A 25,871-nucleotide genomic window follows, 5' to 3' on the forward strand; every position below is an offset into this window, starting at 1 on the left:
CACAGACACTTTAAATATAACTATTGTTAGCATTCAGTATTTACAGTTAATAAAAATGTTTTCATATATTTAATGTTAAAATGTTAGGCATTTTGAGGGAAAATCTGTTAAATTATTTTAATTTCTAGTATTACTTTTCCTCTTGGAAATGGCAGCTAAGAAATCTATGAATTCTAAACTGAATCTTCTTGGGTGAGCTAATGACTAATTTATTTCCATTAGGGAATAGCATGTAATACCAGCCAAACAACCAACAAACAATTTCAATAAAACAAACAAACCAAAAGTATCCAAAAAGATCCATCATTATGCCTCATATAGATCAAGTATGTTGAACAAAAATGAACACAAATACATACTCCATTGCGAGTTCTTGATAATTTGAAGCTCTCTGCTGGTATCAGAAAAAGATGTCACACATCTAGGACTTCCAATAACTTGAAAGCAGCAGTTAGACCTGTGCAGCTTTACGTTGGTAGTAAAACTGGTTTTTTTTCACATTTAACATAGAATTACAACAAAACCTCATGGTCAGTATAATTTGCTGGTCCTGAGAAAAACTCAATCTGTTAATAAAAGTCTCTTCTCTTGGATATTTTTTGCTTCCAAAGCTAAACTTGCGTTCTCTGCTACCGATTTAAGCATGTAGCTAAATATGAAAGCTACATGATAGGCTACAAAATATATGATTTCTCTAAACACATTTTCAAAAATCTTTAAAGTCATAGAGTGAAAAATTGGTATTTCCTTGGTATCTATATAATTTTATACATTGGGAGGGTGGATAGTTGATATTATGCTCTTTGTTTACCTATAAATCTAAAGAACAGGTTCTATCTGTAGAACATTATTTCATTTCAAGCTTATCATATTTTAAAGGTCAGCTGGTAGGATTGAAAAATACCCTGCTGATTTGAAAACATAGTAATAGGAATGAGTAAACCACAAAAGCTTTTCTTGTCCTTTCAGAAATCACAACCAATTTTAGTTCAAGGCAGCTTTAAAAGCTCCCAGTCATTGCATACAGTCTTATACTCTTGTCTCCCCACAGCTATCTTTAAAACTCCTTGTTTTCCTTTTAAATGAGCTGAAATAAAAAGATCCTGACATATGACAAGGGGTTAACTTGATAGACAGTGTGATACAGAATATTGCCCCAAGGACAATGGCTGTGTTAGACACAATTAACGCCTTTTGCTGACTTGCCACCCTGCTGAACAAACCCTTCCGCTTGCAGCAAGAGGAGAGAAAGAGAAGCGTTGAAATTCAGAAACACACTAAAAAATACAGTCTTCTCATGCAGTGCTTACTAACCTAGAGTGACTTCCCAGAGCAATATTCACTTCAACTTGCTTAGGAAGCATTCCACCAAGACACCATAGCTTAGAGATCACGGAAGGGAATTGAATTTATTATTGTCCTACTTATAAACAATCTGAACACAGGGAAATTTATTGCTCTTTCACATACTTGAAGCATTCTTATGGCTTAGGGAAATTTTGGAGTTCCTTTCTACTCTGCCTTGGTGATACTGAATATTAATAAGGGTTACGGCATGGTTTCAACCACTGGCTAATGGGCCATGTTGTGCAGAAGGGCACAGAACAGGCTCACTTGCAGCGTTTCTCCACACTATCTTCTTCCATTAAATAATCAATAGTCACCACCTTTTAAAATTAATTCACCCCCAGTCATATCAATAAAGAATAGTAGATTAAGGAGTGGTGGTTTAAGAAAGATATAGGACTATTACTTTGGATTTTGTCAGTTATCTCATTTCTAATCACTCAATAGCTTTAATCCAGAGGAATATAATGTCAGTCCATACTAAGACATATTTAAGCAAATCTAAGTGTGTAAAAGGACAGTTTCAAAATTGCATAATTATCAGTCTAAAAGTTGGTGACCTTCTGAGAGAGTTTCATAATGTATTATAGGTTATGGCTTATGATGAAAAAGGGCTAATGTTTACTATAAGGTGTGAATTAAATTTATAATTTCTTCTTCTATTAAGCTTCCTAATGAAAAGGCAAATAATTTGGAAGTAAAGCCTGCATCCTGAATAATAGCCCTTAATAACAGCAAATGTGTTCAAATACCAAGAATCTTGCATTGTCTATTCATAATGATTAAATCAAGAAAATAATATGACAGAAGCACCCACTAAGACAGCTCTTATTTAAACTAGCAGCTCCCAATGGGAAAAGTATCTTTAATAAAAAGGCAATTCATATTTAGGATAATTTAAGATAATTCTTTTTCCATTGACATTAGACCATATTTATTCTTCAGCTGTATTTTATGTACAATTAGAAGTGTGCTTATGAAATGGTACAATGCCAGTGGAGGGAAATTTGTCAATACCTACCAAAACTACAAAGTATTGCCTGTTGATCTAGAAATTCCATTTCTAGATGTTTATGCTAGAGATATACTTGGATATGAAATGAGTTACAGAAATGCATTGCAATGCTTTTATATCATCAATAAAAAAAACCCACCTGTAAACCCCAATATTTATCAAGAAGGGAGTTATTGAATAAAATGTCAAGACAATGGAGATGCATGTAGCAGTAAAAAATTTAAATATAATTTTTATACTGCTATGGAATGATCTCCAGGATATAACATGAGTGAAAAAAAAAAGTGGAGAAAAGTGTACATAGAAAGGTACCATTTATCTAAGGAGGGCAGAAATACATCTGAGAGTGTTTTAATACAGGCAAATATATAAATTAGAGAAACAGTGAGAGAAACAGAATAAAGAGGACAGGAAAGAAAATGAACTTCTATGAAAGGTACCTTGTTTTGTAGATTTGACTTAAGAACCATGTAAATGTTTTACATACTTATGCACAAAATTAAATCGAGATAAAAAACAATCCCTAAAATTTGAAGCAAAATGTAAGAAAAATTCCATATTGAATTAGAGGCTTAAGAAAGAACAATTAATTTAAGTGATTTTAAAGCACAATGATTTGACTGTCAATGAGTAGAGGGATATACTCCAAGGAATAAAATAATGACAAACTGAATCTTGTTTTAAGTAAGTATATTGCTATTAAAAATATTGGCATGTGAAAATGTATATGTTGAAAGATAATACAAATAAGTAATGATGCTAATGTAATTTTGAGCCAAGATGCTCAGTACATGAAAAAGGCAAAGCAGATATAAAATCAAAGGCTATGAGTCAAACTCTGTAATCCTAAATCTCAATTAAAACATCAATGAGAGCTTATGATATATTTTTTCTTGTGGAATTCTTAGCTGTTCCTTTTCAATGAAAAGACATAGATCAACGACCTATCCAGAATATGGCCCTCCTAGTGACCAGATAATGGACCCTAAATGTGTTTTCTACTCAAAGGAACCAGGCTTGCTTGGAGGGCAGGGAAAGAAAATGTACAAGATGAGTCTAACATAAAATACTACAGGGGCCATGTCAAAATAACTCAGGAGCCAAAACCATCAAAAGAATCCTATGCCATGATCAAGTGGGATTTATCCTAGGAATGCAAGAGTTGTTTGATAGAAGAAAATTCCTAAATGTAATATATCACATTAGTAGAAAAAAGGAAAAAAAAAAAAACAACACACGATCATATCAACTGATGCAGAAAAGGCATTTGACAAAATTCAGCAACTCTTCTTGATAAAAACACTTAGAAAACCAGAAAGAGAAGGAAACTTCATGAATGTAATTGAGGGCACCCATGAAAACCCACAGCTAATGGGTTTAAAAAACTGAAATCTTTCCCTCTAAGATCAGGAACAAGACAAGGATGGCCACCATCACTACTGTTATTCAATATTGCACTGGAAGTTTTAGCTTGGACAATTAAGAAAAAAAAAGAAAGAAAAGAAATAAAAGGCATCTGGATTGGACAGTAAGAAATAGTAAAACTCTTCCTATTTGCAGATCACATGGTTGTATTTACATTTGAAAATCCTGTGAATCCACAACAAATCTGGAAATAATACACTAATATACAAATTCAGCAAAGTAAAAATCAGTAGTGTTTCTACACATAAGCAATTAACTATAAGAAGATGATATCAAGAGAAAATTCCATTTACAATAGCGACTAAAGGAATCAAATATCTAGGAATGAATCTGACCAAGGATGTAAGTATTGTATAGAGAAAACTTCAGAACATTGCTAAAAGAAATCAAAGACTTAAATAGATGGAAGGACATGATGCATTCATGGACTGAAAGGCTAACCTATAGTTAAGATGTCAATTCTTCCCAAAGTAATTTACAGATTCAATATAATCTAATCAAAATTCCAACAGCCTTCTTTGTGGAAATGGAAAAGTCAGTCATCAAATTTATATGGAAATGTATGGCGCCCCAAATATTCAAAGTGATCTTGAAAAAGGCAAATGAAGTTGTACACTTAGACTTCTCAATTTTAAAACATATTGCAAAGCCATAGTAATTGAAACAGCATGGGTATGGCACAAGGACAGACATATAGACCAATAGAATTGAATTGTGCATTTAGAAATCAACCGTCACATTTTTGGCCAATTTTATTTTTGATAAGGGCACCAAGTCCACTCAATGGAGAAAGAATTTTCTCTTCAATGAATAGATCTGGAAAAACGGGATGTTCATCTACAAAAGAATGAAGGTGGACTGCTACCACATATCACATACAAAAATCAACTCCAGCGCAATCAATGACCTAAATATAAGAACCAGAACTAAAAAAATTCATAGAAGAAAACAGTGAATCACCTTCAGGATCTTATGTCAGGAAATAGTTTTTTAGTTTACAACCGAAGCACACATAACAAAAGAAAAAATAGATAAATGGAACCTCATCAAAATTAGAAACTTTTGTGCATCAGAGGACTTTATCATAAAAGTTAAAAATACAACCTAGTCAAGAACATATTTGGAAATCACATATCTAAAGATGGTTTAAAATCTAGAATCTATAAGGATATCTGATAACTCAACAATAAAAAGACAGACAACCCAAATAAAAAATTGGGCAAGAAACTCGAATAGACATTTCTCAAAAGAAGATATATGAATGGTCAAAAAACACATGAAAGATATCATTATATCTTTATAATATCATTAGCAATAGGGAAATGCAAATCAAAACCACAACGAGATACCATTTCACACCTAATAGACTGGCTACTAAACGGAAAATTGCAGCTGTTGAGGAGGATACAGAGAAATAGGAACTACCAATTCATTGTTGGTAGGAATGTGAGAGGGTGCAGCCACTGTGGAAGACAGCTTGGTGGTTCCTCTAAAAGTTCAACATAGAATTGCCATTTGACTCAGCAGCCTACTTCTAAGGATGTACTCCAAAGATTTGAAAGCAGGAACTCAAACAGGTATCTTCACACTGATGTTCATAGTAGCATTATTTAAAATTGCTAAAAGATGGAAGCTACCCAAGTGTCCATAAATTGATGAATGGATAAATAAAATGTGGTATATACATACAATGGAATATTATCCAGTTGCAAAAAGGAAAGAAGTCAGTAGTTTGGTATATGTGACAGCATGGATGAACCTTGAAAAAATCATGTTGAATAAAATAAGCCTAATACCGAAGGATACATACTCTATGATCTCACTGGTATAAAATAATAAGAATAAGCAAATTCATGGATTCAGAAACTAGGATGTAGGTTACCAGGGGTCATGATGAAGGTAAGGAATGGGGAGCTAATGCTTAAATTGTACAGAGTTGCCATTTGGGTTGATGGAAAAGTTTTGTTAATAGATGATTATGATAGTAGCACAACATTATGAATTTAATTAACAGTGCTATATTATATTTGAATGTAATTAAAAGGGGGAAATTTTAGGTTGTGTGTATGTTGCCAGAATAGCAATTTTACAAAAAGAAATCAAAGCCATAGGACTATACAACACAAACAATGAACTCTGTTGTAAACAATGGACTAGAGTTTATAGTACCATTATAAAAATATTCTTTCATAAATTGTAACAAACTAATACAAGGCATTAATAATAGGGTGGTATTTGTGAACTCTGTATTTGATACATAATTTTTCTGTAAACCTACAACTTCTCTAATAACAAAGTCAAAAAATATTTTTTAAACATCATAGTTGCTTAAATAGCACATTTATTTAGGGGAAAACAAAGTTTTGTTTACTAAATCAATTTTAGTACAGCTTGTTTTGATATAAAGTATGTGATTGCATTGCCTTTTTAAATAGTATCTGTTATAGATCATATACTGCAGATTACCTTCTTAAACCTAGCCTATTAGGCATCTACAAAAATAGAACTGAATAAGTTCAGGTTGGGGTGAGTGTTTCATATCTGTGTCACATATTTGTGTATGTGTATACGTACACACACGCAAAAAAATGGTAATATAAAGGAACTTAAGAGGTTTCACTTTTATTAGTCACATTTCTTCTCTAGTTTTGCATAACAATTGTAATTGTTACTGAATATTAATTGATATAAAGTTGTCAGTGTTCTTAGAAATCATCTGCTCTTCAGTAAGCAAAGCCTTATAGTCCAAAAGTAGCAAAAACATTCTTTTTCCCTCAATTTTCCACCTTGAGATGTTCTCCATTGTGCCATTCTATTACACTTTTGATCCTGTCTTTTTTTTTTTTTAAAGAAAGATGTCATCTGAGAAACTGGATAGTGTGGCCAAGTTAGCTTGGTAGAAACTATAATGGAACAGCTCCCTAGAACAACATGAAGTCGAATTAGAGGATCTATCTTTAGAAATGTGAATGGACTTTTTGATTACAACCAGAATTTATAAAAGGGAATCCTGTTTTTTTGGCATGGGCAGCCTCCAGGAATCAAACCTGGGGATCTGGCATGGCAGGCAAGGATTCTGCCACTGAGCTACCATCACCCGCCCAGGGAATCCTACGTTTTAATGCATAATTGACCGTAAATTCACATCTTCCCCAAAAAAGAAAAAAAAAAAAGCCCAAGCAAAAACCAACAAAGCAAAACAGAACTTGGCCTTTATTTTCATTTCTTAACCAGCACGAACTTTTGGGGGCTTCACACAAAATTTCATCTCCAGCATGATTTAATATTTGAGTAAGGCACTGGTGGAAAAGTTTCATAGTCTACTTCACAAAAACCATTTGCATATCTGAGTCAAACATCCACAGTGTTTTGAAATACGCCAAAAAATTAAAAATTACACACACTCTGCCAACAAGTTCTCACATCTTTTAAGTACTGCACAGAGAGTTAGCAATCTGCTCTTGAAGATCAGAATTTTATTACAGAGGACCCCTATAAGTGTACTCTATAATACTAAAATTCTTAATTTCAGGCTTAATCCACAGGCATTCGAGGATTTAACTGTTCTAATTCAGGTGCTGGGATCTTTTAAAGAGTGTGAAACAAATTTAACTTACTTAATAAAATCTGTTAGGATTGCCTAAGGGTTAAATAATTACAATATCGTGTGGTGTCAGTGGAAGACTGTTGTGCAGTGTCAGAGAGGGCTGAAGTTAAGAGACAACCAGACTTGTTATACATTTCTTTCAATGCTAACATTTTAACCTTGGGTAAAGGCTATGCAATGCTCAAACATACATGAATAACTTTAAATATTTTTCAGGTACATCTGGAATCTTAGGAAAAAACTAGTCTCCCCACTCTCTTTGGTTCGGTATCTTTTCTACCAACTGAAAAAGATGTTAAGGAAGTAAAAATTCTGACTCCACTATACTGTTTAAAAAAAAAAAAAACTAGTCTCCCCAATCTCTGGTTCAGTATCTTTTCTATCAACTGAAAAAAAATCTAAAGGAAGTGAAAATTCTGACCACACCATAGTGTTTTAAAGTTGTCATAATTTCCATGCTCAAGTTCTACTTTCAGAAGTTGATGTGCCTCTAGAAATGTTTTCTGTAAATGAATACTGCCTCAAAGATTACCCAAGGGAAAGAAACTAAACAAAAAGAGAAAGAAAGAAATCAAGGCAGACAATTCATAATCTGTAAAAACCAATACTCATATCATACTATTAAATATGTTAACTCAAAACAAGTTAAATGAGTAAGAATCTAGTATTTAACAATCTCTAATGCACCTCTGTATGTTCTGTAGCCATCTCTCATTATTTACATTGGATCTATATACTGTAAGTCATACTCCACTTTTAGGAATAGAATAGAAATTATATCCTATTTGTTTGAAAGTAGTTAGTATGTTTATCTATAATAGTGTTTTAATGTTCCTTAAATATCTTTTTTTTAAGTAAATGTTCAGTCAAGGTTCTGTAAGCATTTTGGCAAGATTCAGTCACTTAGATTTGGCTATTCTTACATGGACCTGAAAAGAACTTAGAAGCTTCTAAAATGTGGCTGTGATCAGGGATGCCTCTTGCTTTTCCTATCATAAACCTCTGCTTGGCCCATTCACTCCTACAATGTTGTTTTATTTCACAATTCCTCTTTCTTTGCTCTTTCTCTTTCTCCTAACTACTGAACCCATCAACAAGTACACTAACTAGTCCTTCTTGATCCTTCTGGAATTCTTTCACCACACCACCTGTTCCTTGAAAACTTCAGGAATTTCTCCAGGACCTCCCCCCTTTATCTTCTAACCACTGTCTTTAGGCTGAATGGTAGGCATGCCAACAAATGTCTCTTTTCTTATGTCCTACTGCCTCTGAGAATCTGCTTTGGCCTTGCTTCCTGAGCCCTCCAGCTTATCCACTGCACTATTGCAAACCTGGATTTCTTCACTGCTCTCTTTGGTGAATTTGAACACATAATACAACATAATGTACCACACAGGTACACTCACTTAACCACACATCTGCTCAATTCTTTCCCCAAAACTCTGTTGTAGGCATTTGTTTTTACATTTTCTCTTTACCAACGATGTATTTATAACCCCAATCCTAGGCCAGTGCAACAACTTTCAGCTTCTTTGGCCCTTATCTCTTGCCCCTCCAAACATCTAACATAAATAACTACTAGACTAATCTTTCTAAAGTAGCAGTAATCGTCATTTAATTCTTTTCAAAATGTAAAGCTTGCCCTGCATTGTTATGATGGTTACTAAAGGCTTGCTATGAGCCAAGTTCCATGCCAAGTTCTTTATCTACACTTATTTCATTAAATCAACAGAGTCTCCCTCTGTGTTACTTATTAATTTCTCCAATTTACAGATGAGGAAAACAGAAGCTCATAGAGTATAAGTAGCTCTTCCTTATTAAAAAACAAAAAAAGAAAGTACAAACTCAGCATGGTGCACATTCAAGACTCCCCAGTTCAATCAATATGACTAAGCCAAACTCCTGACACTGACCCTGAGTTCTAGCCCAGAATGCCTTTTAGCTACTGTGGACAAATTCATTTATGTCTTCAAGCTATTGCTTATGTTGTTCTCCTTTCAAGGAATGACTTTCCTCCGCTCTTCGATCCAATCCACCCCATTCTGCAGGAGGAGGAGCTAGTCCCACCGCCCCTCAACATTTTGGGACACATCGATTGCCCCTGCTCTCAAGAGTGATAGCACTTATGGAATAAAAAACACCCTACAGTTGTTAGACTTGGGAAAACCACAGCAGATGGTACATCCTACATTACTCTTCAGATTTTGTTGGAAACTATACATTTCATAGTTAAAATAAAAAGCCAATTATTTTACTTAATCATGTATAGCCAATGAAATTACGCTTAATCAAAAACCATATAGCTTTGGGTGGTACGACTGTGGCTCAGCAGGCAGAGTTCTCACCTGCCATGCCTGAGACCTGGGTTCGATTCCCAGTGCCTGCTCAAGCAAAAAAAAACACAAAAAACCATACAGTTTCACATTATGCAATTCAACATAAATAATCTATGCTCCTTCTATGGCTAAACTTTTTAGTTTGGGTAAGGACTGTCTGGTTGAATAAGATAGGAATATATCGTTGAGTGATTTATACTTTATTTGTGCCATCAACCAAATTGCTTCAAAACATAAGAGCTAAATAAAGGCATGCTCAAATGAAGGGAGCACAGAAATAGAAGCAATTCCTAAAGGCAGATTTACATGCAAAATACATGAAGTTAATAACGTACAGTGGATGCCAACTTGGAAATTTATATTCAGTCCTTACAAATACTTATTTGTACTGACTGTGTGAATGAATTTGGGCTATATATATCTATACCCATATAATTTATAATCAGTTTCAAAAGGGATACATTAAAATGATCACATATGTTCAAAGTAAAATTAGCTGAAATCAATAAAATTTGATCAACTATCTTCAAAAATTATTTACCCTAAGATATTATATAGTTGTTGGCTGATGGACTCTTTATAATTTGCCATATCCAAAATGGTGATGGCTAAAATGGTGATAAATTTTGGTGGACCACACCCTGTATGTAAAAAGGAGCACTAGATGACAAAAATCTGTCTCCCAAATTCTTCAAGGAAGAGAAAGAGATGCTGTCTCTACTGAATATGACCGTTTTGGTCACTAGAAAAGTGCAGCATATCCAATATCAGAATGTTTTGCTAGGCTGTTCCATTGTCTGGATAGACTATCCCTTAAAACCAGAATTGGCAAGAAGTGTTCAATCCTTGCATGGAGAGTTTGTTAAAACCTTTGTGGAAACCTTATTAAAATGGTTCTGAAATCACTTTTAGAAATAGAGTTAAACAGAGAATGATAACAGTGTTCACCAGGGTTACAGGAGATATTGTGTGTTTTGGGGGTAGGTGGTAGAAAGATAAATTAGAAATAACATATATTTCATGCATCTGTCATTCATAATCTAAGATAAGCAATTTCCTTGAGCAAGTTTCTCATTACTAGTTTTATTTTCTAGCTACCTTGATACAGAGAAGTTGGTACCAAGGATGGATGATTCAAATTTCCAAATAAAAAAAATCCATTTCCTCTTCCCATGAATTTAGAAATTTACTTTTTGTTGTTTGTGTATTTTTTCTATTTACGATCAAGTATTAAATAGTATTTAACTGTGATACTATCAAAATTGGCTATTTGGGGTGGGCAACAGTGGCTCAGTGGCAGAGTTCTCACCTACCATGCTGGAGACCCGGGTTCGATTCCTGGTGCCTCCCTGTGTAAAAAAAACCAACCAAACAAGCAAAAAAACATAGTTTGACCTCCTGTGTAAAGATACAGTTAATAGAAGAGAATACTGAAGCATGCTAAGAGAAGACAGCTATTATTTAGGAGAATAATAATTTTGAAGTACTGATCACAGCAGGCTTACTTTTCAACTGCAATATTAAATATCAGTTTTATTCTGGCTTCCTTAATACAACCCTGAATTACTCTGCGTATTCTACTATTAATAAAATTATATCATATGCCTTATATAAAGTGTCATTACTCTAAATAACAAACTATTAGAAACCTAAAAGAAAAACTATTTAATTTTTTTTTTGCATGCTGTGTGATGGGGTCACATTTTATTATTTTCCCATGTGAATATCCTGTTATTGCAGCACCATTTGTTGAATTTTTCTTTGTTTGCTTTATTGGTTTATTTTGCTTGTTTGTTTTTTGGGAAAGTGCATGGTCCTGGAACTGAACCTGAGTCTCCCGCATGGCAGGTGATAATTCTACTACTAAACTACCCTTGCACCCCCCTTTTTTACCATCAAAAGGATTAGGGGGAGAACAAAACAAGAGTGACTTAGTGTTATCAGCTAAATTAAACTGAATCATATTTCTCCGGGCTTAATTTTAAGCCTTATTTTCTTCTCAATTATCAGAGAGAGAAAAATCTTGGAAAATTTTCATTAGCAACTTGACAGTTGATGGAAGGATTACAGTACTTTTAAAGCTCATCAAGAAACTTTTAAGCACATTTAATAGTCAAGTAGGTTGTCTCAAACTTTAAGGGTCTTAAAAATTTCCTAACAGATTTACCAGGCAAATGAACAGCACTAAATCCAATTACTCAGATTTTTAAAATAAAATTATCATGAAAGAGGCCAGTATTCCGTACTCATTGCATTGATAACATGATTAAATTAAGGTGAGAGAATTAAGTTGGGAAAATAGAACAAATTTAATAAACTTCCCCATCCAATTCTCTGGAACAAAAACTCTCTGTTACCTCCATTAGCTTTAAATGTCCTCTGCATTCACCTGGCCTCTGGGTACATAATAACCTCTCTAAAGGTCTTCCCCAAGGGTTGTTTCAGTCCTACGATGATCTCCTTGAACACAAGTAATGACAAACAGGAAGCTAATTCTCAAAAAAGTTTTTTTTTTTTAAGTCATTTTTACTACTTTTAAATGCGTGTGGTTGATGCATGATTTGGGTCCCCCTGATTAATGGTCATCACCAGCCCGGCTTCTGGAGTTGTAATGTTTCTGTGAGCTTCCCTCCAGCAGAGCTCGACCATTAATCCAGAGGCATATGTCAGCTGAGCAGAGCAAGGTCACTCTTCTGCTTCAAGGGGAACCTTTTTAGAAATAATAAAACTGACAGAAAGTTCTCTTTTGCATGCTTTATGCCACCTGAGGTTGAGTGCTGCCGTTAATATCATAAAGCTTATAAACATTCCCATCTCAGGCGGCACCCGCTGCCACTGGTCTTAGGAATTTAAACATTTTTTCTTAGTAAGAACAGACATGTTTATGTGGGGCGAATATATGGTGTGCAATCTCCAACAAGGAAAGAATGGGTAGGAAAAAAATACAGTAGGACCTTGCTTTACGCAAACTCAACACGCGAATTCAGGTATATGCGATTGGCAATAGAACAGAATAAGGGCAGAGAGAGAGAATTAATATTTTTAAAATAATTTCTATGATTAATTTTATTTACTTATTGTTGCTAGAATGTTTTTAAAAATGTCTGGTAGGTATATTTGTACAAGAAATACTTATTAAATAGTTTTGCTATTTTATGCCCTTTTCAACTTAGGCAAAGATCTTAGAATGGTCATGTAAAATAAGGTTCTGCTGTAATAGTAAGTTAGGACATTTGGAAGAGAATTTTCAGCTTCATTTGGATTTGGCTATATGGATATTTCAATCTATATTAAATTATATATGCAGTTAATAGTGGGGTTGAAATATAACAGTAGTGGTAGAAATAAACTCAGGTAATTGTAATTCCTTTAACTATACTATAATGTCAAATTATTTATCTCTGAAGAAATTATAGTTTTAAACATATCAATATTTATTTCATTGATAATGGCTGCTTTAAAATGGAAAAGTGAGTTATTTGAAACTTTTAGATGGCCTAACTTAAGCAAATCAGACAAACAACAACAAATAAAAAGTGATAATGGCTGTATAATAATTTAAAATGTCCCAAGAAAGTATACTCATAAGAATTTAAAGTCTACATATTCAATTAAATATTTTATTACTTTTTCTTAATTAAAAAACAAAGATACCTATCTGTTGCTATATAAAATATCCAGTAAAAAACCCTGAAAATTTCAATTTGCTGTTTGTTACCAAATATCCAGACTAATTCCATTTCATTGTGTTATAAAATATAATTTGATACAAATCAAATCTGCTTTGAATCTTATCCTAGGAATGAAAATTATTTAAAATATCTATATAAAATAAACCTCACAATTTAGTTGTCTTTTTTACATTTTATGCAGAGAAAAGGTATCTGGAAGTGAGGCCAGCTGGCAACCCAGGTCAGTCCTTCTCGGAAGCTAGTACCTTGGTCAGGAATCCACTTCCAATATCAGGCCTTCATCTTTATAGGTAGAGAAACTTTATGTTTCAAGCTTTCAAAAATTATTTCCTAAACCAAACTGATAAGATAGCAAGAATGGTAATACCAATTATTGATATACTATGTGCAATTCAACTGCCAGAGAGAATGAACGTTCTTTTTAGATGATCAAAGAATTGCCTGGAAGAAACATTACATAGGACACTGGGTCATTGCTAGGAGTTTGTTTGATTATTGTAGTAGAGTCATGTGAAGTGAATTGGATGACAGCAAGGGCTAAAGCTATACATGAAGTAATTATAGTAGCCTGAAGCAAACATTTCACCTACGTGAACAAGTTTGCAGAGCAGAATGGAATATTTGCTTCTAGTTTTCTAGATTGTTCTGTAGACACAGCAGTAAATTTCTGCTCTTCTTATCCCTTTCTAGGCTCCTTGCAAAATGACACCCTTTTACTAGCCATTTTTTTCCTCAGACAGATTATAATACGAAGTTTGATTATTGGTTTGTTTCAGTAAATTATGATTCTAAGAAAATTTACTTTATTTTGATGTGGAAGTTTCTCAGATCTTCATCAGCAGCCCATTTACAAACCATATCCTGGAGTAGTTACTTCTTTAGATGACTAATATTACCCATTAGTCATTCAACAATCATTGCACATATATTGAGAAATCATCAGTATTTTCTATGCCATAAATTATTTTGGTAGTAGCCAAAGTATAGTAGAAAGTACATGTAATCTGAAAGTCAGAGAAACTGGGTTTGATCTCCCTTGTTCCCCAGCAAAAAATTCCAGGGATAAAAGCATGAATTACACAATCTCTGTTCCTGATGGTGAATCAGATTGTGAGGACATATTGAAATAAACTGTGGTAAGATTAAGAATAGATGTACAGAAAAAAAAAAACTAGGAAAATAGAAAGGACAGAGACATTAATAACCAAACACTATGGGCTAGGGAATTTACATATAGTATTTAACTTAATTGTCACATCAACTCTTTGAGATATCCCCTTTAACACATCCCCTTCTTCAGACAAGCACATTGAGGCTCAAAAGGGTTTTAATAAACTGCTCAAAGTCCACTGTTCAGGAAATATCAAAATAGGACTTCAAAGCCAGGCCTATGATTTTAGTGTATGACCCCAAATGCTCTGCCAGACTATTCCATAATAGATTGACTTGGCTCACTGATGAAGGCTTTCTTGAGAGAGTGACATTCCAGCAAGTATTGAAGGATGGATATGAACTTATGAGTTGGGGAAAGTGAGCAAAGGGATTCTGGAGTAAGGGAAGCACAGTCAGAAAAACATGAGAGTGGTTAGAGGATCATGAACATGGGGCCCCACTAGACCAAGTCAGATTAAAGAGTGGTGGGGCCCACAGATAGGTATGTTTGTAAAAAAAACCCCAGATGATTCTAATATGTAGCTAAAAAGCCACTGGTCAAGGGGGTAGAACAGATGTTTTAAATTTGTTATTTTTCAAATAATTCCTAATAGAGGCCTAGTGGGGAATCACAGAAGTGAAGTTTGGATAGGAGAAAGAAAAGAAGAGCAAGGAAAAATACTGGCAAGTATAGGTAAAAGAGAAGTGAGAAGTACAGGTCAAATGTGGGGTTGCTGCATGAGGACCCTAGCCAGCTGCAAGTGGAGAGGGATGTAGGGTATTTGGAGGGAAGAAAGCAACTGAAAATCCTCATGTCCAAATAGTAAGGCCTATGGACTAGGTGAAAATGTCCAGAACTGCTCATATAAGGGGAGAAAGGCGACTTAACCAGCTGTGATGACAAATGGTTCTATCTATCTATACAAGAATCACTTCATCTACCACTAGAGACAGCTTAAAAACCTCTCCTATTCTCTTTAATCAATTCTTAATGGGGAACATTTTTGTCCTCTAGTAAGAAGCTAATTATGAATGTCTTCTTTCTAAAAGTTCACCTAAGTCCTTAACACTAGAAAAGAAGAGAAATGTGTCCGTTTTGAAATGCTAAATTTGGAAACTTAGATACGTAGAGTATGGACTTGATTCCATTATATATGTTAAAAAAAAATTCTACAGCGATAATGAAGCCATTTATCTCCAAAGCAAGGCAGGGAAAGATTAAAAGAGATAAGTGTTTCATTAAATTGATTTTTTAACAAATCTAGTACATTGGTAGTCAAGGCAATGACTTGATACTCTTCCTATAAGATAAAATATCCAAATTTAGAAAGAAAGCAGAGGCTACACCTCCACCATTTCTCCTGACCATTTCATCTGAACTTTCTGTGTATCATCCAGGCGCTGTATTTTTTTCAAGTATAGCAAATCTATTTGGCCCCAAACTTTAAGGTATTTGCTCATGACCAAATGATTATAGATTTATACCCAATAAAATGAGAATGCTCAAATGACTTAGTGCTTTGATTGGAAAGAAGTTGTCAGGGCTAAAATCATTTAAGTTGTTTAATCAGTTAAACATGGGTGAAATGAAATGAGCAAATTATTAATTCATCTCATCTCTTAAAGTGCCCTAGTAATTAAAATCGAATCTAATAGAATAATCAGATTTTGAAGGAAGGGGAAGAAATCTTGGGAAAGTGACACACCAGTTTTGAAGTGCATTTCTGGGCAGCAAGGATTTACAAGCCATGGTAAATGTGAGCAGCGGAATGGTGACATTTCTCCTTGGGATGGAGCATGAGCTAGAAGTAAGAACAGTGTAGGGCAGTGGTAACTTTCTGCTTGCCATCTTCAGAGTGCATGCTCCAAGTTTCCTATATGTATTCAAATGGACACAACATATATAAGTAGATCCAAAATTCACATCTTCTCAATATGCACCCTGCCAATGTCCAAACCACCATCATCTCTAACCTAGTGTTTGTAATAGCCTCCAAAACCCTCCTTCCTCTCTTACTTCTTTCAGTGTATTGGAAATGCAAAAGGCAAAATATACAATCATTCTCAAAATCCTTCAAATTTAGCCAAAATTCTTATAATGACTTAGAAGGCCCTCAATGAGCTTTCTCTTTCTAGTGGCACTTTCTCTTGTGTTCTTTGCTCCAGTGTTTCTTCAAAATGCTAGGGAAATTCCCCATCTCAGGACTTTTGCACTTTTATCCCCTCTGCCTGCAATCACATGGCCAGGTTCTTCATTTCCTTCTTGTCCTTTCTCATATATCTCATTCACACCAAGGTTTTCCTTGCCTATCAGAATTCATATCCCCTTCCCTGCTTTTGTTTTTTCTTCTTAGCACTTATCACTCCTTAGTATACTATATAATTAATTTATTTATCTTGTTTATTTTCTATCATCCCCAGGAAAATGTAAGTCCTATGAGGGCAAGGATTTTTGTTTGTTTTGTTCTTTGCTGTAACGTGTCTTGTCCAGGTGAACACTGAGTTGAGGGATGAATGAATTGATTAATGAGTTAATTTTTAACTCTCTTGATAAGATCGGTAGAAAAATGCCTCCACATTGGGCAACTTTAAAAAAATCTTGGTGCGCAGGCACACTTTCTATGAGTTAAATCAGAATATTTGGGGAAAAAAACTGAATCATGAGTACTTTTTAAAGCTCTGAAGTGATTCAAATGTGCAACCCAGATTTATAACCACCGATATAGAACATCGTTTACAAATTTGAAAGTGCTCAGGAGCTTCTGGTTATAGTGTTACTATGAAGACTCTGATTTATAGGTCTGGGGTGGGCCAAAGAATTTCAATTCTAACAAGTTCCTAGGGAATGCTGACTTAGCTAGTCTGTGGGCCACACTGAATGGCAAGATCTTGGAGAACATTCAACTTAATCTTGACGACCCTTATGATAACCTCCAATATGGTCTAGTCCCTGTTCTCTCCAGCTTGTCTTATTTGGCTTTAGGTTGCATTATAATTTACAGTAAATATTTTTAAAAAAATGACATAAATACTAAGTCCATAAAGAAGAGAATCTTTTGAGAGTATTTTTTGCAATAGCCAAAGTAAAACTAAACATTTATCCCTACCTTTTTTAAACAAAATCTTAAAAAATAGGAATCCATATTATTAACTACATTGTATATAATATGCTTATTCAGCTTGTAAACTTTGTTTGAAAAACCAAAGCATTCAACTAAACTCATCTAAATTAAGGCTGAAAATTATACACCAGATAAAGAAGCAACAGGTAGTGATGAGGGAGGCAGGGCCACAGACTTTGAAGCAGAAAATTTGCCCATAGGATTACAAATCCATACTTTACAAGCTACGATACCTTGGGTAAAGCATTTAATATTTGTGAGTCTATTTTTTTCCTGTAAATTAGAAAAAAATTCTTACCTCATTTGGGGAAGATTAAATAAAATAATGGACATAAACCTCTATGTAAGTGCCTGTCCTAAAGCAAGCACCAGAACAGGTAAACTCCTCTTCCTTTTATTTTACAGAGTTAGACAAGAGTTAAATGTATTTTAACAGTACTATTACAAAAAGCAATGAAGAAAGCTCTTTAATGCCACAACTATGTGTCATCCTTGTCTAGGAGCATAAATTTGCACAGCGGACAGTGCAGTGAAAACAGCTCATCATCAACTCATCACCTCTCATCATTGCTAGGATCAAATGCAAATGGGAAACAATGCCACTTCAGTCATTGCTAGTAAAAATTAGCATCTGTGACACTTAATGGTGTCTCATTTAGTATGTTCTTTAGATTAAAAGAATGGTTAAAAAAAAATCTATTTCCAGAACTGCCATTATCCCAAAGTTTTCCTTTAAAATAACAGTGATAGTTGAATCTCCTTTATTGAAAGAAAAACCTCAGTTAAAATTCATTAACAAAGACCATTAATCTCTGCCAAGTAAAGGCCAAATTGTTCTAATTACAGTTACCAAGTTTCATTTGTAGAATCTATTTCTTTTTAATTTTCAAAGTTTCTACCTTATTCCCTACTCTGGAACAAAGGGCTATTGTCATGTAAAAAAATAATTCTTGCACAAAATTTGTTATATTGTGGCCCTTAATATAAAGCTTAAAAATGAATTCTAGTTGTATTTACACACACACATACACACACACACACAGCCTTACATGCACACTAACAGACTTGATAGCAAAAATAAGGAAATTACATGGTATTGATGAGTATTTCTACTTGAACTTTTCAAAAAAGTTCATTTTATAAATATTTATTAAGAGTGTATGCTAGGTGTAGAAGGGAGATACGTGTTTATATTTACCCATGTATTAAGTCATGATTTCTTTTAAACAATTTGACCATTTGAATATTAAGAAATTTTTGTTGTTGTTTTACAATTGTTAGATATTGAAGCTGGGTCGACTCCAGGAAGGAGTTGAAGATGATTTTCTGCATTTTGTTAAAGACAGGAAAGGTGGAAATCCCTTTCCAATTTACTAAGGCTAGGATTCCTTTGTTCTTAAAGATATGGTCTCCCTGGTTTTCCTCAAATTTAACTAGAATTAAGATACAAATAGATGTAACATCTCATAGTCTCATTGCTTATAGCGGTAATATGAAAATTAAGACGGTAAGTACTGGAATTTGATAAATGTATTTCACATCACACAGTTTAATGAATCCTCTATATGTCTTTGCTCAGATTAATTAAGCATCTCTATGCCTTAGCTTCCTCATCTGTGAAATGAAGACAAATAAGAGGGCTTCTTTCAAAGAGTTGTTGCAAACATTAAATAAGTTATTGTTCAAATGAGAAACAGTGCCACTTCAGTCAATTGTTATTGTTAAGATAAATTTTTATCCTAACAATTGACATGTAATAAACTCACAATAAATATGGAATAGAAAAAAACAAGCAAAATATTTTAGCTGGGAAAAAATACAAGGGAATATATTACGTTCCATAATGGAAACATTTATAGAATTTAATAATACCACATTTGACCAAATCTGAGTCTGAAATATGTTTAAAAGTTTTAAAAATCATTATCAGTAGTGGGCATTAGTGTTAAGCAAGACTATTTTTGATGGACATATCAAAATGTAGAAGAATACTTAATCATTATCCATGAAATTTCTTTCTTAATTGATAATTTATCTATACTCCAGAGAGTTGTGAGACAAATTAAATTTGTTAGAGTTTATTAACATTCCAGTACAGGTAGTGTTTTCTTTTTGTAATAACTTCAAGACTTTTTCAGTTTCCCTAATGGAATATCTCTGATCCCTTCCTCTCAACCTATCCTATGAATCTCTTACCATAAATTTGAATAGTATTGGTTTCATTTCTGAGTTATAGAAGGACTGAACCCATACCAAAAATAGAGAAACAGAGGAATAAAGAGTGTAAAGAGGACAATTTAATGACAAAACTATAGATGGCAATGATAAAACTACTTAATGATAAAACATTTTTCACATGTGTTTTCATTTACTATTCTTTTGGATTCATAGACATATTTATTGACAAATCTTGCAAATTTAAAAAGTTATTAAATTATTTTATATATAGAACTCATATATTCTATTACTATAGTTTATATTCACAAATATTTCCGTCCTTTCACAGCTGTAGGACCTATTTGAAAATGCTAGTAACCAAACACTTCTCCGTTGATGTCCTTTCAAAATTAACAATTTTATTACATTAGGTATACTATGCATTCAGCATTTGAATCAGGTCACCTAAAATATACACCCTGGGAGTTAATATCAACTGCATGATCAGTCAAATAATATTTCCCTCATTTTTAATTTTGCTGTTCTTTGTCTATTTTAGCATGTATGATTTAAAAAGCAAAACAAAGAACTCTCTCTTAGAAATCTTGGAAGAGTGCAAATAGTATGTTTCTGGGTCAGGAGATGTGAGCTATTGTCTGATATGTAGTTAATCAGCATAGACAATGAATACCTGTATTTCAGACTGATTTCTTTGATGGTTCTATTCTGCCTTTCAAGACACTGCTCAGTGTTCTCTTCTGGTAAAAGAAGGGACTAGAACTCCTCACTCTACGAGTGACTTACTTGTAGAGATCGTCATAAGATCTATCTTTTACAGATCTCTTATAGATATACTCTTTTCCTGTAAAACAATGCAGTCTTTCATGATTTTTTCTACAATAGAAAAGTACCCAATAACATAAATGTGGATTAAAGAGGAGTAGTTTCTGAGATATTACTATAATTTAAAAAGTATTACTATCATATTAAAAGGAAAAGATACAGTTGATTTGGAATGAATGAAAAGCACACTTAGATACATGTACATCTCTTAAAATTAATGTAGAATGAAACCATCTACTGTAAGAAGATGGGAAATCATTTACAAGAGTTAATATTTTTCCAGTGTGACTATTTTCTGTGATATATCTTGTTCTTAGATGTAAATTTTATCAAATATATTTTTAATTTTATGAATTGGGAAGAGTCAATAAAATGAACAATACCCCGTTTTTATTACAATAGTTCCACTATTAAGCCAAATGGTTATAGACTAAAGTATCATTTTGAAGACAGTTCAGTGACATGAATATTCAGTGACATGAATATGATAATAACTCAATACATAGTGCAGTCCTTATGAAATGCACCAACTTTATATTTTAAATACCTTGAAAAAAAAACACTACTTCATATTAACCTTGTGGTCTTCCCCAAACCTCTAGTTTCAAGTCAAGAAATGTTCCTTTAAATAAATCAAGTAAATTGTATACAAAATTAACCTTAAACGGAAATGTAAGTGACTCTTTTTGAAAACATTTGTGTGTCCCTTGGGAAATATCTTATATACTTATTATATTAGAGAAAAGAACAGAAGTCACCATATTAGTATTAATATGTTATCTAGTATATTCTTAACTAAAGATGCTTATATATCTTTTGTAAAATTTGAGGTATAAAATAACTGATACTGTAAATAATTTATTTTCAGTTCCCTTCATAGAAACTGTGGTAACTTAATATCCAATGATTTGCAAAATATTGTTCAATACCATGTAAATTCAAAAGGCCATAATCAATTTCCAATTACTCTCAGAAGAAGTGCCAAGCAAATGAAGAACAATAATAGATATTAAATCAATCATTTAAAAAGACATCTGGACTCGAGGATTTTTCCATTCAAAGTAGATTGCAAATTATATCACCTAAAAAATGCAAGACATTTATAAGTATTGTAGAAATTATCTGACACCTGGAACTTCATAGATCATTTTTTCATGTTACCAATGTACTTCATGTACATGTTAGATTCATGTTATCAATGAATCTAATTTAGAATTCTGATAGATATTATCTTTGCTATCCCATGTCCTATTTTTTTAAGTGGTAATTATTGCCAAGACAAGGCAGATAATAATGTTCTACATAGAACCAATTTGACAAATCTTCCAATTTATGAGGTTTTGATGCTTCCCAAAACACAACCCAGCCCTCTCTCATTTATGACATTAGACAGTAGGTCAAATACCTCTCTTCGACAAGCTATCATATTTTAACTTTCAATAATGAATCATATTTTAACCAAATATCTTCATTTTATAAACTTGCTCATTATGAAGAACTAAGCTCTTAAGAGATAAAATGCATTCAGTAAACTGATAGACGCTAATAACTTCATATACATTAAAAGTTAATGAAATTGATGATCAGAACTCAAACCTCAGTTACAAGTGTAAATGATCAACATGCACTATAAGACAAAATTCCAGAAACAATAATTGCTAGGCGTTATTTAACATCTAATTTTACAATTCATATTTTACGTATTTGCGACAAGGCATTCAACTATTGAGCTGGTTAATGAATGACAATAAGAATAATGTGCGTGCACACACAAACACACACACACACAGCTGTTGTATGAAATGGCTTTGTTTTGTCTGACTATGTATGAAAGTTCCTTACCTTTGGTTTTTGATGTTTCTCCTTCTCTGAAGCATTGGATGGTTTTCTCTTCAGCATTTTTAATTTGGACTATTCTCAGATTGAGCACACTGTCTGCTGGCCCAGAAACGACTGAGTACATTTAGCAGTGCGCCTTCTGTGATGTACAGCATCAGATAAGTGTCAGCCCAGTGACCTGCCACTTCCTCCTTTGGTCAGGATATGACTTCAACATCTACAGGGGTAAGGTTTTTTTTTTTTTTTTTTTTTTTTTTTTTTTTTTTACTGTAACTCTTTGGTAACTCTTTGTTGTCCTGTCCCTGCTATATAGTCTATGAGAATTCAATGAGGTAGATTCCCAAACCTATGCCACAACATGCCTGCAGTTATCATAAAAGATTTCAAAACAAAACTCCTTTTCAGTTTATATAGAAATTAAAAATCTACAACAGTTTCTATTGGTACAGGGAAGAATGTGTCCAAGCCAATAATTGAAATCAACCTTTAGATGGGAGCTTTTTAGTATTATAAAAAGCAAAAAAATGAGAGAATATTCTAGTAGTAAATATTACATTTTTAAGTAAACTGTTAGAATATTAAATAAGCTAAAATTTAAACAATACTAATCCTATTTAAAGCATGTATGTATGTACTTTAAAAATTAAGTAATACCATCACAACCATTCATTATCAAAACATGTCCATCATTACCATTATGAACACAATCAACTGTACTGAAATATCTGAGTATGATTAAAAAGGCAAATGTTAGATTGTATGTACAGTAAAAGAAGTAGTGATAACTACTCTTTCAGAGATCATCCAGGTGATCAGTGATACCTTCAAAGGAAGTATCCACATTCTCGATTTAGTAGAACTGGAAGAGAGCTACTATGACTTTAAAAGACTCTGCTCATTAAAGTAAAGCTTTTAAAAATGTTATAGTATTTCAAAGATCAACATATCCAGAAAGTAAAAGCAATAAGATCTATCTTTCTAGGGGATTTACCAAAGGGAGACTCCCAGAATACCTTAAATTCTCTAGTTCTATTGAAACAGGCTTATTAAGGAAATAACCCTAGATTTCCACATATAAAAGCCCTGGATTGAAAAGCAGTGGTGCCATATTCCTAATAAGCAAACCAGCTGATTCTATTTCTCAGTCTTCCCTCATACCTCTAAGCCCCTCATACCTGATGCCTAATTCCAGTGTTGAACTTTTACTAGTTCATTTAACAAATATTAAATGGATATCTTTTGTGTACTAGGCACTCAGTTTGACAACACATTAGCATTTTGACTAAAATAAAAGTTTTAATAGAATCAGAGGAATATACTAGTCGATGCTATGGCTAATATTCTTCTTTCATCAGACATTAAAGCAGAATTATATTTTAAAAAATTAGTGGACTGATATTTCCAAATTAATGACACAATAATGCTTGAAAACTTGAGGACTCTGAGGTTGGGTGATTCCCTAGAAGTGTATCTTCTCTGAAACTTTCTATATTGACTAAGATAAGATAGTGATTGAATCAAAATTTGTTTCATCTCTTCAGAAACTGAATATCATGAAAATAAATATTTCTTAACCACACCATTTATTACCTCTGAACTCCTATCTCTTCAATTGTGAGGTTCAAACAATAAATTAGGAATAATAATTCTTGGACACTACATCATTTTGAGATTTTTGCGGGTGGGAAGGAGATAAAGAAAAATATCAGGAAAATGACTTATGTCACTTATCATTTAAGTAATATTTTATAAGAAAAAGACGTTTGTACATCCTAAAGAAGGATGAGATTTCAAACTGTTCTGTTTAAGTGATATTTGCACTGTATTATATTTCTACAATCATAAATAAAGAATAAATAATACTTGTATTCATGGTGACTGTAATTGGACTGGATGAGGTTATAAAAGTATTATGCTTAAGCAGTTGGTATAAAATCTCACCTAGGCATTTTATCACCATTAACACTATCAGAAATATTAAAAATGCAAATAAAACTAGAATAGTTTCCATCAAAATTATAAATGAAACAGGCAATTTTCTAGTGTTCTCTTTCACTCAATAAAAATAGTTTCTCTAAATTAAAAGACAGATGTGATATGTCATGTGAGGTCTAACCATGTTAAACCACTTGATCCTCCAAAAATCTTAGGTGACAAGGTGGTGAGTGTTTTTTAACAATCATTTACTTTTGAATGGAATTGTGGTGACACTGAAATATTTAAGAAATGACCCATAGTGATTCAGCAAGTTCAAAAGTCAGAGGTAGACAGAACAGGGCTGCAATAGAAAATCATATTGAGCACACTTAACTCCCTATCATGATTAAACCACTAGGCCACGTGTTGCTTAAGAGATGTTCTGAAACAGGGATATTGCAAAAGAGCAAAGTCTCAGTACTTTGTTTTCACACATTACCTAAATGGCCTTGTAACTCAGTCTGAAATGGTTGGGAACTTGTGGCATATATATATATTGGTTATGATTTCTGCGTCACAAATGGTGAGTCACAATTTTAAAGAAATTGCAACCCAATGAGAGGTATTGAGGTGTATTTTATGAGACAGTAAGGTGAAGTATAAAAGGGTTGTTTTATGCAACAATTCAACAAATAGTATATTGCTAAAATATGAGTTAAGAAATTCAAATCATAGAAGTTAGTAAAGTAGTTTTGAAAACAGTTCAGTCTTCATGGGAAAAAGACATTCTGATATTTTCATGCCCTGATGACCTCCACCTATATCTCTTTACTTTCTGCCATAAATTGGCTTACGCTAGAGGAGGTTGAACAGCAAAAATAAAATTAGACAGTAATTTGTGGATTAATCTTGCGCTACACTTTATTATGAGACTTTTTTATGTGTTCAATAGAGGGAGGGTCTTTTAAAGACCAAACCTTTTAGAATGTGCCAAGGATCCATACACTGCCTTTTTATTTACATCTTCTCTAATATGTGGACTTAGTCACAGTAAAGCTCATGGCTCCATGTATTGCTGGGACAACGGATAAGAGCCATTTTCTTAACTATAATCTAAACTACTCCTGACTGTCCCTTAAATGTGTACTAGGGGGAGGCAATATGAGAGATGTCTCATAAGAACTTGAAATTGAGGGACATAAGATTGTCATCATAGTGTCCAACTCTGAAATCGAAATTCAATGTAAGGTAGAATAATCATCTTATAGAAAAAGAATATTTCATATTTCATTCAGATCTAGTAAATTTAATCATGTATGTTAAAGAAAAGGATTCAATCATGAAAGCATCTTAACAATGATAGTTTCTTCTTTCTGGCCTTGCCAGCCAGGTTTCTCTCCACAGTATGGGGAAGAGAAA

The 25,871-nt window shown here is 33.3% G+C and overlaps 1 protein-coding gene across 2 annotated transcripts in view; it reads right to left on the minus strand.

Annotated features, from left to right (window-relative positions):
- The window catches only part of SAMSN1 (SAM domain, SH3 domain and nuclear localization signals 1), a 122,547-nt gene that overhangs the window by 32,110 nt on the left and 64,566 nt on the right, over positions 1-25,871 (minus strand). Inside the window, exon 1 of one of the 2 annotated variants that reach the window (XM_077118724.1) lies at positions 22,539-22,714. The exons of the other annotated variant lie outside the window; for it this stretch is intronic. Within the exon in view, the coding sequence (XP_076974839.1) occupies positions 22,539-22,595 (57 nt within the window). The 5' untranslated portion in view covers positions 22,596-22,714. Of the gene's footprint in view, positions 1-22,538; positions 22,715-25,871 lie in introns of those variants that run through there. 2 annotated transcript variants of the gene reach the window in all.

This window comes from Tamandua tetradactyla, chromosome 10 (assembly GCF_023851605.1).
Source record: "Tamandua tetradactyla isolate mTamTet1 chromosome 10, mTamTet1.pri, whole genome shotgun sequence".
In the NCBI taxonomy this organism is placed as follows: domain Eukaryota; kingdom Metazoa; phylum Chordata; class Mammalia; order Pilosa; family Myrmecophagidae; genus Tamandua; species Tamandua tetradactyla.